The sequence below is a fragment of the Manduca sexta genome, unplaced genomic scaffold (assembly GCF_014839805.1).
Source record: "Manduca sexta isolate Smith_Timp_Sample1 unplaced genomic scaffold, JHU_Msex_v1.0 HiC_scaffold_3078, whole genome shotgun sequence".
Taxonomy (NCBI): domain Eukaryota; kingdom Metazoa; phylum Arthropoda; class Insecta; order Lepidoptera; family Sphingidae; genus Manduca; species Manduca sexta.
The window spans coordinates 960-16,631 of NW_023594107.1; the positions used below are offsets into that span (position 1 = coordinate 960).

Here is a 15,672-nt window from a genome sequence, read left to right on the forward strand (position 1 = left end):
GCACTAGCGACTGTCTATTCTTTCGGGTATAAATGGCGTGAGTAGGTATGTGTGTGGGAAAATATGTTATCTGTACTGTTTGCTTGCTTCCAAAATTAACTGTTTCTATTTAAGAAGTGTATGCCAGATTATTCACAAGTGTTAGGGCTTATTTCACAAGTTTCAAATAAGTTTTATTTAACAGTTAATGTGTTAAACGGCCGTCGTGGATAATATGTACACATTTTTATTTGGAAGTATAGATTAGAGTCTGACTTAAATTTCCACGTATTATACATTTATGTGACGAAGCGTTACAAAGACTAAGATTTTTTTCTCAAAAGTTGTGAAACAGGTTCCTGACCATTTATTTTTTTTGTGGTATTTTACTGTATCTCTTTTCACAAACTTTAATTGTTGTATGTGAACGAAAATGTTTCTCTACGTTTATTAAAGCCTTCGACGCTCTACACCACCAACGTCGAGTTCACAACTGAGCATAATTATTCACCCGATATCGTATTAAGAGCGCAGTGGTAATGGTGCGATGGTTTCTACGTACGAAGTTGACTGCCCTCACATTTGCACAATTTTAAAACCATAATAATTATATTTTTTTCGGTTTAATTGTAACATTTGTGGAAAAATTGATCTATATTGTATAAGCTAGAGATTTCAGAGTACTTTGGAATACACTTTACTAAATAGACAATAGCAAATAACAGAGGTCAAGTCCATATAAAATCTGGCTTCGAAAAGACAAACAAAAATATACGATATTTTTACTTTTTATTTCTATGTATTAAGTAATCATTACAAATTTGTCCCAATTGATATTGATATACAAAGTAAGACTTCCAATTCTATATAGCCTGTACGGTTTATACAAAAATTTACTAAATACCTATATATAAGGAAAATTTTACGGAGGTCAAGCAGCATGCCGCCTGGTTACAATTTTATTTATGTAAAATTTTATTATTTATACAGCGTGATATTAATAAATATGAAACAAATAGCTGTAAGAATTAAAATAAATATTTTACAATAGAAAAATATGTTTTTATATAATTATGTTTTAAAGTAAAAAAAAAATAATTCATAATAATAATTTACACAGTAAGTGCAGGGAACTTGGCATCAGAAACACATGCCAAGTCTTCAGCTAAATAAAGGCGACCAACTAGACCTTCAAACAGCGAAGCGGGGCGATCCGGACGATGCAATTCAGTATTCGGGCGCTCCACCGCACACCACTCCATGAAGCAACAGGCTCTGTACAGCTGACACGGCTCCTGGAAATAATATTCCTCCCTCGTTATCAATTGTTTGTTTAAGGCGATACCTCAAGGTCTATTTTCATACATTTTGTTTCACCTTTAATCTGGGTAACTAAACAAGTATTGGCAAGTAAAAATTTAAATTCACGTCTAGTTAGTGATTAGTTCTCGCAGTTGAAAGAAAAACGTAATAATAATTAATAATCATGGATATTTCGGCCTTTAAAATTTAATATGACGAAATTTTAAAGGCCGAAATATCCATGATTGATGGGATTGGTTATGCTTTCCTATAGTTTACACCACAATATATGTCAAGCGTGAAGAAATCGATAAATAGGAATTAATAAAATAAACCACTCAAAAATATGTACTCACGGCTTAAGTCTAAAAACATAATGAAGCCGGGGTAAAAAAAATTAATTTTATAACAATATGACGAAATATAATTGTAACATTTTCTACCTTCGTTACTTGGTAGAGTTGTAGAAATGCATATGCATTTCCACTAACGCCGTGACATAAACTATATCCTTTTGTGCAAAGACCTCGTTGCCATATTACGTCACCACATTGCAGAGCAATTTTCAAATATTTGTCCTCTTCGAAAACCTTAAAACAAAAATTGTTTTATTATATTAAACCTTATACCAATACTATTGTATTTCAGTAGATAGCATCAAAAGAAAAAAATAAACTGAGGTGTTTGAAGTTCAATAAGTTGTACCTTATAAGCCAAAATGCATAGAGGCACTAATCCTGGAGCCCCGTGACACCATTGTACTAATCTGTCTCCGTTACTACTGTTCAATGAAGAGGGCAAATTGCCACTTTGAAATCGCTGGCTTATTAACCAATCCAATGTGGGTTTTATAAAGCTCTTTATATCAATTGCATTTATATAGGCTCGAGCCTGGAAAAAATAACAGTATAACGTAAACTTATAACATATTACGTTAGTAGAAGGTTGTTCTGTGCAACAAGAGCTTAAAGAGTAAGTAAGTACTCTACCACACAGTATCCATTGCTTATCTGCCATAGCCGGCTAATCTGTGCGTTCTAGGCAACATTCTCAGCAGGTTTTCACAAGTCTCAACAACTCGGGAAACCGATTGTAATAATGTTGCTACTGGTTGGTAACTTAATTGTAATTTGACTGCTCCTTTGATTTTACCTATGAAACGGTACTTACCTACATGGTATGATATAGAAAGAAATAAAGAAAAAGTTTTATTTTTGGCTTATATGTGTACCTTTGATACTTTTATTTATACCAGCACAATAAAGTGACCCCACTGGATTTGATGGTAAGTGAAGGGCTCCCATAGAATGTTGACCAACGAGAGATGATTCTACACAATTATGCCGGCCTGTTTGTTTTTGTATCTGATCCCGCAGTCATCACCGCGCCGGGGTAAAACCCGCGAATGGGATACTGAAATCCACGGCTTAGCGACTGTAGGGTCCTGGAGGAAAGTTGGGAGGTGATAGCTGGGAAGAAAGTGTGGGGGAAGGTTAAGGAAACCTCTTAGGATGGTGGGAGAGGAGAAGGCTAGGAACTGTTCGCGAGCCCGTATAGGCCACACTTTACTGTGTGTGCAGTGTGTATACCTCTTGGTTGTATTATCACATTGAGGCCTATAAGGGCACACGAACATTTTCCTTCCCTTTCCGCTCTGCCCATCCTACTATGGTTTCTCTTTCTTCCCTTTTCTTCCTCTCGCACTTTCCTCTAGGGCCTGCATTCGCTAAGCCGGGGGAATCTAGTATCTCATTCGCTATTTTTCCCCGAAATTGACTGCGGGATCTGTACCCGAAAAAAAAAACATCTTTTGTACGGTGGTCCTTATCAGGGCGGATATAAAATATATCCAATGTAGTATAATACCCAACGTAGCCATCTTCGGCAGTCGGCACATACGCGATGGCCCCGAGGTATGTTGTTGTACTGAGATAGTTGGACGGAACCGTCCTCGATACTACATATTGTGACATAACATTCTAGAATAATAAAAAATATGGCTGAGTAAATTATTTTACCTGCAGCAATAGATATAGTATTCCAGCCATTCCGTGAGCGGCCCCGAAGTACACTTTGTCATGCCATTGCCACAGTAATGGAGTCTTTAATTTCATTTGGTTAGCGAATTGTTTGCCTGATTTCAAAATGCTGTTCACTACCTGAAATGTGCCTATAGTATCTTAAACGACGGAACTATTTATAAATCGATATAACAACTTAACTCCACTTAAAAGCAATATATTATTTTATTTTGAATACTTTATTATGTAATAATATTTTTTATGGTATGGATTATGCTATATGAAATAAGTTAAATATGCTATTACCTTTTCAATGTGATTAGCAGGTATGACCTCTTTACCAGGTATGTATTGATTAACAAACAACAAAGCATAAAGGTATCCCGATTTTCCATAAAGAAGTTCATCAGGAGAATCATTCAATAATGAAATCAATGACAGTAGTCTGTAGAGAATTATTAGATTAAATGGAAGGTAATAATTAAAACTTTTTTTATAGCTTACATCATTAAAGAGCATTAAAATACTTATATAAATGAGTGATTATAATAAAATAAATAATTACTATAACACTAGCGCTGTATTATATACTAACCCACAGCGGGCATGGGCCTCCTCGATTACTCCATGCTGAGCTAGTTCGGATTACCATAAGATTGGGAGACCTAAAATACGTACCTTCCAAATTTAATTGTATTTGAGGCTATAGAATAACTTTCTATAAAATTCGTAAAATATAACTAACTACACTTGAAAATATATTCGGACAATTTAATAAAGTTTTATTAATAAAATCACACCGGTTTACCTTTGAACTAATGTTTTATAATCAAGTAAATTATCAGGGCGGTTGGTGCCTAGTCTGTATGATATGACTGTTGCTAATGCAAGAGGACCAGCATCTCCGCATAGGAAACTAATTCTTTTGCCTCTTAAATTCTCAATATTTATATATTCAACTGCATTCTGTAACAATAATTAAAATATTGTGCAACATTAATTCGTCCATATTACTATGAAATAAGGTGTAAAAAGATCAAAAGCCAGGAAATCGAAGGTTGTAATTGGTAACTTAATTACTTATAATTTGGAGTTATTAAAAAATACTTTTAGATAGATACTTATGTAATAACTTAGATAAGTACCTACTAGTAAATGCGAATAGTAAGAAAGTATTAAGAAGATTTGATACGTCTTCCGAGAATTCTGAAAATGGGTAATATATATTTCGATGTGCTCTTACTGAATTATAAGTTTGCCACTTCGTATCTTTAGGCACCACTAGCGCTGCCATATTAGAACAATGATACCTAAAAGCTGTTTTGACAATACTTTCTTTCCCATTCACTTAACGATAAAAATATTTAAGTATACAATTACAAAATAAAACTAGAGAAAATGTCCTACAATTTATAATATATCTACTCAATAACCTTTTTTCTCGTAATCTCGATAGTTTTGACGTACGAGCAAAGCAAAGTGTAATTAATCAGGACATTTAGCCAAAAAAATCTATTAATGGCCCAGATCCATACTTTTTAAACTAACATGGTGCTACTTCATAATGATGATACGAAAGATTTCAGTCTTGCTGCGGCAATTAATTACAAAATTTGCGAGAGCAAACTATTTTTCTACGAAATCTCAAGAGGCGCGCATTTATTATTCATAATCACATCATTCAGGAAAACGCGTAGTTTCAGTTTTATCTGGCTCAACCTTTTGAAAAACATCATTGAGTGGAGGATTACTTTGAGGGATACTCTATGCCGCTTGCTGCTGCTGTTTTACACAACGACCACGTTCTTCCCTCTTATTAACATTTTTTTGGTTGTACCAGACTTCGGTTAATTAATAACCTAAACCTTCTATTTCAGAAACAACCTATAAGAGTCTTAGTGTCAGAGACGGCAATAAAATATCATCACCACATGTTTTGAGAAGTTCTTTTTATGTGTTTTGTTCGTGAGCCCTTATAGGCCTCAGTGTGAATTGGCAACCATGAGGTAGAGATACACACTTAAGGGTGCGTATGTCTCCCCGTGCAAGGGCGTGCATTCGGTGATAAGACGGTTAAGGCCGATCGCACTTAGAATATTGAGCTCTGCCAGCAGATGTTCCGTCGACGAGAGGGAGGTGATCCGACACAACGGTCACGTATTCCTTGATACCTGCGGAGGACTAATATTATGTAAGCCGATTTTTCAAAATGAAAATATGGGTTATTATAGTTTTTAAAATGAAGTCTTATAATTCATAATACTTTTACCGAATTAAAATTAAATATCACGTGGTCGCGTTGTTGAATAATAGTTTGCGGCGCACGTGCGCCAAACTAAAACTTCTATGAAAAATAGTAGATAAATACTTACATAAATTTGCTTTAGTAGTATTTTGTAGAGTGCGTTCGGCTAATTTCGAACGGTTTTCTGGTGTGTTGTGGGGACTCGAAAATATTTGAGCGATACAAACATTTTATACATGAAACTGGTTATTATTAATGCTACTTTATGTGATAATTTAATCATCTTCCAATTCTCTCTGTGTAAGCTTAAAATAGATGATAATACCTGTATAGAAATTTAAAACCCTTAGAAAAGATCGGATCTTCGCGGGGTAAGTTCGGACTCCGTTCTAATAACGCTTCTAATGCTAGTATGATAAGGTCCACAAAATCAGACAGTAGTCTCAAAAATGTTAAGAAGAGCGAATTCCACCTTTTTTGTTTAAATGCACATAGCGCACCCGTTCTTGGTCGTAGCATCAACTGTGGTATATAGGGTGGGGCAAAAAGAGACAGCGTAGTCGCCTACATAGCTTAAACTAAAAAATAACCATAGATTCGTGGTATTTTTTCGTTATACGATCTTACCCCGTATTCGATCTTACCCGAACGCACCTTATATAAATATTAGAGATGTGCCGACTATGATTTTGGTCGATTAGCCGACTAGCCGATTAGTCAGTTGTAGAGAAGCCGGCTAGTCGACTAAGCCGATCACGTTTTCGGGAGTACTCGGCAATTTCCGTGATGCTTTGTTTATATCTGATTCGCGCGCAAGTTACAACCGCCGCCTGCAAACGTGTTACAACATTTCTGCTTACTTCGCTTTATTTCTTGATTTTTACTTTCGCACAGGTCAAAGCGGTGTTTTTGTGTAAAAAATAAAGACTATTGTTCGGTAAAGTAAACAGCTCAATTTAAATAAAAGGTCAAAAGAATGTTTCGTGTATGGTTTTTTATCAATTGAACATTGATTCTAGGTCAGTCAAGTGTAATTAGTGTTAAATGATAATTTCTTGTGATAGGCAGGAAAAAAAAGCATTTATACTATTTACTAAGTATATACATTCAAATGAGAAATTTATTTATTTATTTATTTATTTATTTAACACAAAACAGGTTGCAACTAAAAATACACCAATTATTGATTACAAAATATGCTTACTTCTAATCGCAACCCAAAACTTGTGTATAAAGAAAAGTTAATTATAGCGGACGAGTTTACAATATTACAAAGTAGATAGAAATGTTACGTTATTATTATGAATATTAAAGTTATTTTAACTGTAGAAACTAAATGTAAGTAGTAGTAAATATTTTACCGACTAAAAATGAGTAAGATGACATTAACCACCATGACAAGTGTTAATGTGACAAAACACAAAATAAAAACATATAAATCTTGAGTAATTGATTAATTGAAGATATTAAGGATCTCTCTGTAAGTATTGATAGTATTTTGATATATATCTAAAGAAGGATTCTTAATACTAAGTTCATTAAACTGACGACACATTCGAACAATGGGGTTGTAGTAAGATGTATTGTTGCGAAATATTAAAAGAGAAAATACGTTTGTTTTCCGACACCTGTAATTAATATTAAAATTAAGACAAGTTAACAACAAATTCATACAAAGTAGGCAGCCGGATAGTCGCCGTCTAGTAGCCGACTACGAAAGTGGCCGGATAATAAATATATATTTGATCCTGAAATGAATCGAGAAGGAGGTATTGCCCAAGAAAATGCTTTTAGTCGGCGTCTTTCCAACATGGCGGCAAGACTTTCGAAAACTCCTGGAAAACATTCCAGGTAACCTACCGTTTTAGCAGCAATAATGGCAAGGGCTAAAAAGTCCATTAATACACCTACATGATGAGATATTTGTTAAAAGCGATCATAGAACCCATCAATCAGATTTTAATGAAATTTAAAGGAAAACGGGGCATTGTTATACATTGCATAATAATTTAAAGTTTGGTTTGTGTCAGTACTGTTTACAGATGATAATAATACCAGGCCTCTGGCAAGATGCTTTCTTGTTTCATTATTCTTCTCTCCAGAAATTATACCTTCCAGGTAAAGATTGCCATTTATCTTATCATAATAGGTTTGGGATAACATATTATAATAATATTAATATTATGTACCTGTAATGTATCATAGCTGTTACCATTTTTTAAAGAACTGATGAAATAAAACAAGGCCAGGCCAGCTGAACCTGTATATACAGTCCCATCATGAAAAACATCATCTTTCATTTCTGTTGTCAGCAAATGCAGCTTTGTAGATTTAAAATTTTGCAGTTTTGCATTAAACTTCCCTGAAATCTTAATAACAACAAATTAATATTATCTGTTTACTGCCTCTGTGGTACAGTACTATTCAGGCATGGTACAACTGGTACACGCCTTGGTAATGTTATGTTAAGTTTTCCTATTTTATATCAGACCGAGTCTGGAATTTGAGTCTGATATTGCGATAGGCTCCTCCCATCACATTACAGGACAGAATACACGCAAACAATAGGGCATACACCACTAGCACCTCTGCCTGTCAATTCAAGGATAAAGAATAGTGTGTGTATTATTATCTACAAAACAAACAAAGCCGTAAATATAAACTGTGCCCTATAATAAAAATTTACTCAAACAGGACAATATAATATACTGATATGATAACCTTTCAATTCCCTTTATAATCCAATTACTTTCTTCCGTTATTTTAAATTCTAATAATTATGTAGAGAAGAAATATGATGACATTTTGATATCAGGTTTAAATGGAATGAAAATTGATGTATAAGATTTATTTTAAGGACCGTTAGATGACAGGTCATATGGGAGTTGGGACCAAATTTACTTGTGTAAATGTTAAATACATACCGCATCTTTGGTGTCATTGAGAATATTATTCGACATATCTTGCGAATATTCTTCGAATGGGTTTTCAAAACATACTTTGGACGTCATATTGAAATAGATTCATTCACCAGAAGAGTTAATTAGTCAGTAGAGTTTATTACATTCTTTTTCAAATGAAAATAAATAAATACATTAAATTTGCTTGCAAAGTAAAAAATAGTTTTTATAGAAACCTAAGCAGTAGTTAAACTACCTACATTATGTGGTTTAGTAAAATTATGTTTTGTTTTTGTTTAAAATATAGAAAGACGTCAAAGATAAGACGCAGAGACCAATCAACTAGAGTAAGACGTCAGTAATGTACATCGGTAAAATAATAAAATTCTAAATTTTTGACATTCGGCAATCCATGTTGCCAGTGGCCACATCAATGCTACCAACTCCCAAAAATACTAACACTCAGTCAAAAAACCCTAAAAATCGCAAGAAAAATTTTCCTTGTACTTTTAAAGTAAATACATAAGATCCGACTTATTTCCAGATAGTTATCTCAGCATAAACAAAGTAAATAGTCATAGTGACTATTGAATGTTTCGGATTTTTGCGTTGTGGCCCGTCCTGGCTCGAACGTCTAGTAGACCCAATCCACTACGTAGGTACAACGAGGCATGAAAATCTTAAATTAATTCAAGATGGATATGTTTAAATTAAAGAAATAAAAGTATAAAATAATACTACAAATTCATGCTAAACTTTTTGTAAAACTCTTGCATGTTTCATGTAATTGGAACTGAGATCTGTTCCTGCGTTTATCCGAACTATTTATAAAAGGTTATGTTTACTGCATAATTTTGTCGAGTCAGAATTCAGTTCGTGATTTAGGACAAAAGTTACTGATTCATCAGAAATTTTCAAGAAAACGCAATAAAATGTTGGTAACGCTTAAAACATTACAACAACAAACGTTTCAAATCGAAATAGATCCTGAGGAATCTGTCAAAGCACTTAAGCTTAAAATTGAAGTTGAAAAAGGTAAAGATTATGCCGCTGGAAATCAGAGACTTATTTACGCGGGTAAGATTTTACTGGATGACAATAAACTAAGCACATACAATATTGATGAAAAAAAATTTATTGTTATAATGGTGACCAAACCCAAAGTGTCGGAAACTCAAGCAACTCCGGCACCTACTCCTGAAGCGGGTGAAAGTGCTTCCACTGAAAGCGGCGATGGTAAAAGTAAAGCGACTACTGCAGAACCTCCTAAACCAGAACCCGCCCCAGCACCTGAGCCTGAACGTACCGCTGAACCACCAGCAGCCGCCAGTGACCTTGACTTCGAGTCTACGGTGCAAAGTATCATGGACATGGGATATAATAGACAACAAGTGGAACAAGCACTACGTGCGTCATTTAACAATCGCGAGAGAGCTGTAGAATATTTAATAACTGGTATACCTGAAGACTTATTACAAGAACAGGATGCGGAGGAAAGTTCCGAAGAAGATCCCTTGGGCTTTTTACGTGATCAACCACAATTCCAGCAAATGCGTGCAGTGATTCAGCAGAATCCCAACTTATTGAATGCAGTGCTACAGCAAATTGGCCAAACTAATCCTGCTCTTTTGCATGTAATCAGCCAACACCAACACGCATTTGTTAGAATGTTAAATGAGCCAGTTAATGCTCCTGCTAGTGGGGCTGCAGCCACCGCCGCAGCTGCTGCAGATGATGGTGCTGCTGATGTGCAATCACCTCAGCCACAAAATGTCATCCAAGTGTCTCCTCAAGATAAAGAAGCCATTGAAAGATTAAAGGCTCTAGGTTTCCCTGAGCATATGGTTATACAGGCATATTTTGCATGTGAAAAAAATGAAAATCTTGCAGCAAATTTTTTACTATCGCAAAATTTTGATGATTAAAGGTTGATCCAAAATAGTAAACTTATAAAAGTGAAGAGACAAAACTATAAAAATAACAAAAGTGTAATTAATATGTTGTTCTTAAGTCAATAGCCTAATAGTTTATTGCTTATATTTCATGTGTATTTTTTACACAGAATTTCAAAACTTTTTGTCCTGATCCAATATCTAATAAATTTCTTATTGTTTATGATTTCATTTTAATAAATTCCTGTTGGGGAATAATGTAAATTTAATTATTTGATTGTTCTATCATTATGTTATCCAGAATGATTTTTATGGGGTGTGTAATATATATATCCATTATATAATGTACCTATTTGCCAGAAAGGACATATTAACTACTATGTAATCGTTTTGTGTGATGCTTTGGCTTGAATGAGTAGTTATTTCATATTTATTTTTTTTGACAATAACAAAACCTTTTCTACCAGACAACAGTTCTGATCTCTTAAACTCACTTGAAATGACTTGTTACCGAGTAAAAAATACCACAGAATTAAAATACCTAAAACGGAGGCTGGCAATTTAAAATATTGCACAAGCTTTAAATTTGTATTCATAAGAATGAGTGCAAAATTTCTAATTATTATCTGTATTAATTAATTAAGATAATACATTGAAAACATTATTTATTATATTTTAAGTATGTACCTTTAAAACAATTTTAAATTTCTATCACTTATCAAAGAACAATTATTAACAATGGAATTGAAGTAATTTTTTTCTGGAATACCAAGAACAATTTGAAGATCAAACTGTTCAAACAACATAAGATCTCCTTCCCGAATGTTACCGAAACGGATGTATGCTAGGTGACTTAGTAACGCAAATAAAATGGAATTTGCAAACTGGTATTTTTTTACCGGGTAGCGACGAAAGCTGGCTTAATCAATAAGCACTAGAAAAGCCAAAGCACTGTATCACCTGCAATTTATTTTATCAATGTTTGATCACCCATTTTCATACCTAATCATCTTTAAACTCTAATTCATTGAAATGAATAATAATGGCTGCATTATTTGCGATTTGATTTTCGCTAGGATATTAAATGAAATTTGCTTGTAATAGGTAATCGCAATGTATCTAAATAATCTTTATTCAGTTATTCTTTTCTAAAATTTCACCACTTTTTCTGCGGGATGAATTAATTAGGCATCGGAACCAAAAAGAATAATTACGCGTATAATATCAAAATAAATGAACACTTTTAAATTATTTTTTTGGTATGTACCTACTAGTTTTTGGAAGTCTGGTTTTAATTATTTTTTTAATATTTTACTTTTAATTTTTCGTTAAGATAGAATTAATTGCACCCAGTACAAAAATAAATATTCTTATCCTACTTGTTTTTAGGAATTATCTGCTGTATCTACGAAGTTTAAGGTCAAACAATTTTCTTAATATGGTAGCAAGTTGAAGCTATACTGAACTAATACAAAAATATCAAAATGCTATTTGATTTTGATATAATAATAATAATATCTACCCTGTATTATATACTGTCCCACTACTGGACACGGGCCTCCGGAACTACTACTGAAAGGCATTAGACTTTAGTCTACCACGCGGGCCTAGTGCACATTGGTAGACTTTACACTCTCAAAATTCCTATAGAGAATTTCTAAGGTATGCCGGTTTCGTCACGATTATTTTTTTCTCCGTTAAATCAAGCGATAATTCGCAAAGAATACACATATAATTTTAGAAAAGTCTGAGATGTGCGTACCCTTGGCTTTTGAACCTGCGGACATTCGTCTAGGCAGTCCGTTCCACGCCCAACTAGGCTATCGCCGCTTAAGCTTGGGGCTTATATTACAATGAAATTAAAATCAGACCATTGAGAAATTAAATCGAAGTGACGATTTTCATACCAAAATTACCAATTCAGACTTTTATCAATTATCTTTTAAACCACCCCTGTATTATAGTGAATAGAAAAATATTAATTTTTCCTCTTAAATACCATGATAATAAAATATCTAAAGAGTAAAAATTATATGTTTCTTTGTCCTTTAAGTATATTATAAGTAAGTACCTAGTAATATTCTGTATATGCTGTAAGTGGCTGAATAATGCTATCCAACTCAGATATCCCGCACACTAGACGATGCTGCAGCATTAGATTAAGATTGCCATGTCTTAGAATTACCATCGAAGTAATAGTATAGCATATTTCAAATCAATCTGACCTGTGGCAGTAGTAAGAGCTGATTCTATTTAAACGCCTGCACACATCTTAAATTATAGCTAAGAACCATCTCGATTACAGCAGCTTTCAAACAAGAAAAAACGTATCAAAATCGGTCCATTCGTTTGGGAGCTACGATCATACAACCATACTGATACACACCATAAATTTATAACACTCCCTTTTTCCGTTGGGGGTTTAAACGCATTTACTTTAAAAAATACTTAAGTCAAATTAAGCCTACCCGTAACAACTTTCAAGTCATTTTGTACGCGTATAAATAGGACTTTTGTCAAAAGTATCCTTTCCGTAAGTAGCCGTGATACAATTGCGCTATGTTCCACACTAGATGTAACGCTGAGTGGCAGCGCGACGCTTAGAAATTGCGGCCGAACGAGAATTATTAAAACATAAATTATGTAGTTTAAATATATGTTTGTTTATATTTGCGGTCTTTTCGATTCAAATACAGTAGAAGCTCTTTATTCGTGCTTCCTTCATTCGCGTTTTCACTATTCGCGGATTGAAAAAATGCGCCTCAAGTCTTATATTCGCGGTTTAAGATTTCTTTATTCGCGGTTAGAGTCGGTACATCGGTACATACATACTTATATGTACTTTAATAAAAAGCATTGGGTATCCTTTGTTAACGCGTCGTCAAGTAGATTAATAAAAAGATAAATAAAATAGATCTTATTATAACTACGCCTAGATTGCGTTTTCAAAAGCTATCGGCGGTGTTTGTTTCGTTCGGCGGTTCCTGCTTTCCTTGCTTGAATCACAAGATGGAGATTTGACTGAAACCGACTTAGAGGAAATGTTAAATTCACAACTCATTGAAGAAGAGGCTTCAACAAGCATTGGAAACATGACATTTAATCTGAAAGCTAGTGAAGGCTTAAGAATGGAAAATGAGCTTTGTGATTTCTTTATGAAAATTGATCCATTAATGGAACGAAGTCTTAGTTTTAAGAGGCAAGTTCCTAATGCCTCTGCTGAATATCAGTCTGCATTGAAGGAGTCTAGTTCTAGTTTATTGGTCTCTGTGAAGGAGCTTTTAAAAACTATCAAGCAAGAAAATATTTCAATTTTTTTTAAACCATAGATTATAATCAACCTGAAGGTGATGATACGTAACTTATCAAAATGTAGGGTCAACAACTTGAATTAAACAGATTTTTTATGTGTTTGATATTTTTATTTCGTCGCCTAGGAACGTATCCCTATAACCCCATATAAATTACCATTCCATATTCACGGTTTCTGTATTCGCGGCATATTTATGGAACACATACCCCGCGAATAAAGAGCTTCTACTGTAAATTTTTTAAGCATGTTGCCCCATTACTACTCCAACGTAATTTGAAAGATTAAAACGAAGTTTGGAAGTTGAAGTTTTTGCAAAGCGCCGGAGAAATGTCTCAAGATTTGATTTCCGAATTATTGTTTTTAGTAGTTATTTTATAGGCGAGGCCTGACAAAATACAAGAAATGTTACAACGAATGAATCTAGTGATCACGGGGGCCGGTATGTCACAAAGTCAGCTAATCACTATGATGATGATTCTCACTACCCATAGTCGCTCTGGCAATATATGCCGCGATATCGTCCTTTATCTGTAAAATCTCCTTTTAAACCATGTTTAAAAGGAGATTTTACACTTTGCGTAGTAATAAAACATAAATTTTAGCCTTAAATTTTAACCCCATAGTCCGATTTAAATGGTACTTTTATCGTTGGATTTCATATAGCTACAGAATTGTAAAATTGTATTTTTTATTGCTTTGAATGACAAGACGAATCTGCTTTTCGCCTGATGGTAAGCGATACGACCGCCCATAAACAGCAGAGACACCATCCAACACCTTGAATTACAAAGTATTGTAAATATCATGAGTGTGGGATCGTGGACTTCGAAGATGCAGTACAGAAATCATTACAATCAAAAAAAAACCAGCTATGGAATTTGTACATTACATAACTCATTAAATAAATCTTTGGAGTCATCTAAGCGCTTCGTTTATATTCTATGCGAGTTAAAAGTAGAAAATCTCCAGCATCTTTAAGAAGGCCCACATTTAAAGTGTATACATAGTTAGAAGGCCAACATCCGTTTTCGCGGATGTGAACCCAAAAATATCACAATACTTAGTTAGGTTTGTTATCACAAGTATACTACTGGACGGGTTTGTATAAATAATTGATATCATTACATCGGGTTCTAATTTCTTCTACAGACTAGACACTACTGATACGCGCTCCTGAAGGACTAGCGCCCGTAAGGTAAATTTATCGCCACTTTGAGAAAGCCTGCACTAAGGTGTTCATATAGTGCTACACACCTTTAAGTTTTAACCCATCGATATACCTTAACCCAATTCATTATTTATGCAACTGAAGTGTTGTTAATGTTGGGTTGTACATACTTACATTAGCAAATATACCTAAGCCCAACTATTAACAAAATTATAAATCCTGTGCTGCATTAAGACTCATAATTCATAAAAATACCTCTCGTATATCATCGTCTTCATTTCGTAAATGACGTTCAGGGTGGTTGTAGAAAATTGTATGATCTACAACTTTTGTCTGACCTATTTTTACTATAAAACCTCCAAGAAAAATGAAAAAAAACCCGGAATTTTTGAGCTTTGACCTTGAATAAAATCTTTTGCACACATATGATCGATGGAGACTTTTGATATTTTATTGATAATGACATATTTTAACGTCTATATAAATTTTCAGCTCTATGTGAATTTTTCCTAACTCAGGTTTTTCTATTTTGACTGGACTAAAATGGCGTCAGTCATAATTATACTATGAAATATCGCGGACCCACGTATACTCTAGGTAAGACAAAACACCGCTGAACGGTTTGTGAAATTTTGCACACGAATTGACTATGTTCCGGTTTAGCATAAAAGATAGTTATATCCCAGTAATTTACTTCCGTACCTATATAATTTTCTAAAGAGCTCCACTGGTATTTTCTTACATTCAAGATGTGACCACATTATCAACAGTCCTAATTTGGTCCAAATATTGACTTCCCATGTCAGTATTTCGGGACGTAATTGTAATACGTAGGCAATAGGCATTAAGAGT

The 15,672-nt window shown here is 34.1% G+C and overlaps 2 protein-coding genes across 3 annotated transcripts; one reads left to right on the forward strand and one right to left on the reverse strand.

Annotated features, from left to right (window-relative positions):
* Positions 1-765: 765 nt before the first annotated feature.
* On the reverse strand, positions 766-8,824 carry LOC119192722 (lanC-like protein 2). 2 transcript variants are annotated; one of them, XM_037446484.1, is made up of 9 exons: positions 8,708-8,824; positions 8,472-8,614; positions 7,737-7,916; positions 4,111-4,268; positions 3,609-3,747; positions 3,300-3,440; positions 1,987-2,172; positions 1,725-1,871; positions 766-1,274 (listed from the first exon to the last, which is right to left on the reverse strand). In XM_037446484.1, exons 2-9 carry the CDS (start codon positions 8,556-8,558, stop codon positions 1,092-1,094), a joined length of 1,221 nt encoding a protein of 406 aa, XP_037302381.1. In that variant the 5' UTR covers positions 8,559-8,614; positions 8,708-8,824; the 3' UTR covers positions 766-1,091. The 2 variants fall into 2 exon arrangements, with proteins under 2 accessions (XP_037302381.1, XP_037302382.1); XM_037446485.1 differs by lacking the exon at positions 7,737-7,916.
* A 435-nt stretch (positions 8,825-9,259) lies between these two features.
* On the forward strand, positions 9,260-10,594 carry LOC119192723 (UV excision repair protein RAD23 homolog A-like). The gene has a single exon (XM_037446486.1). The coding sequence runs from the start codon at positions 9,380-9,382 to the stop codon at positions 10,370-10,372; it is 993 nt and encodes a 330-aa protein (XP_037302383.1). The 5' UTR covers positions 9,260-9,379; the 3' UTR covers positions 10,373-10,594.
* The last annotated feature ends 5,078 nt before the right edge of the window (positions 10,595-15,672 follow it).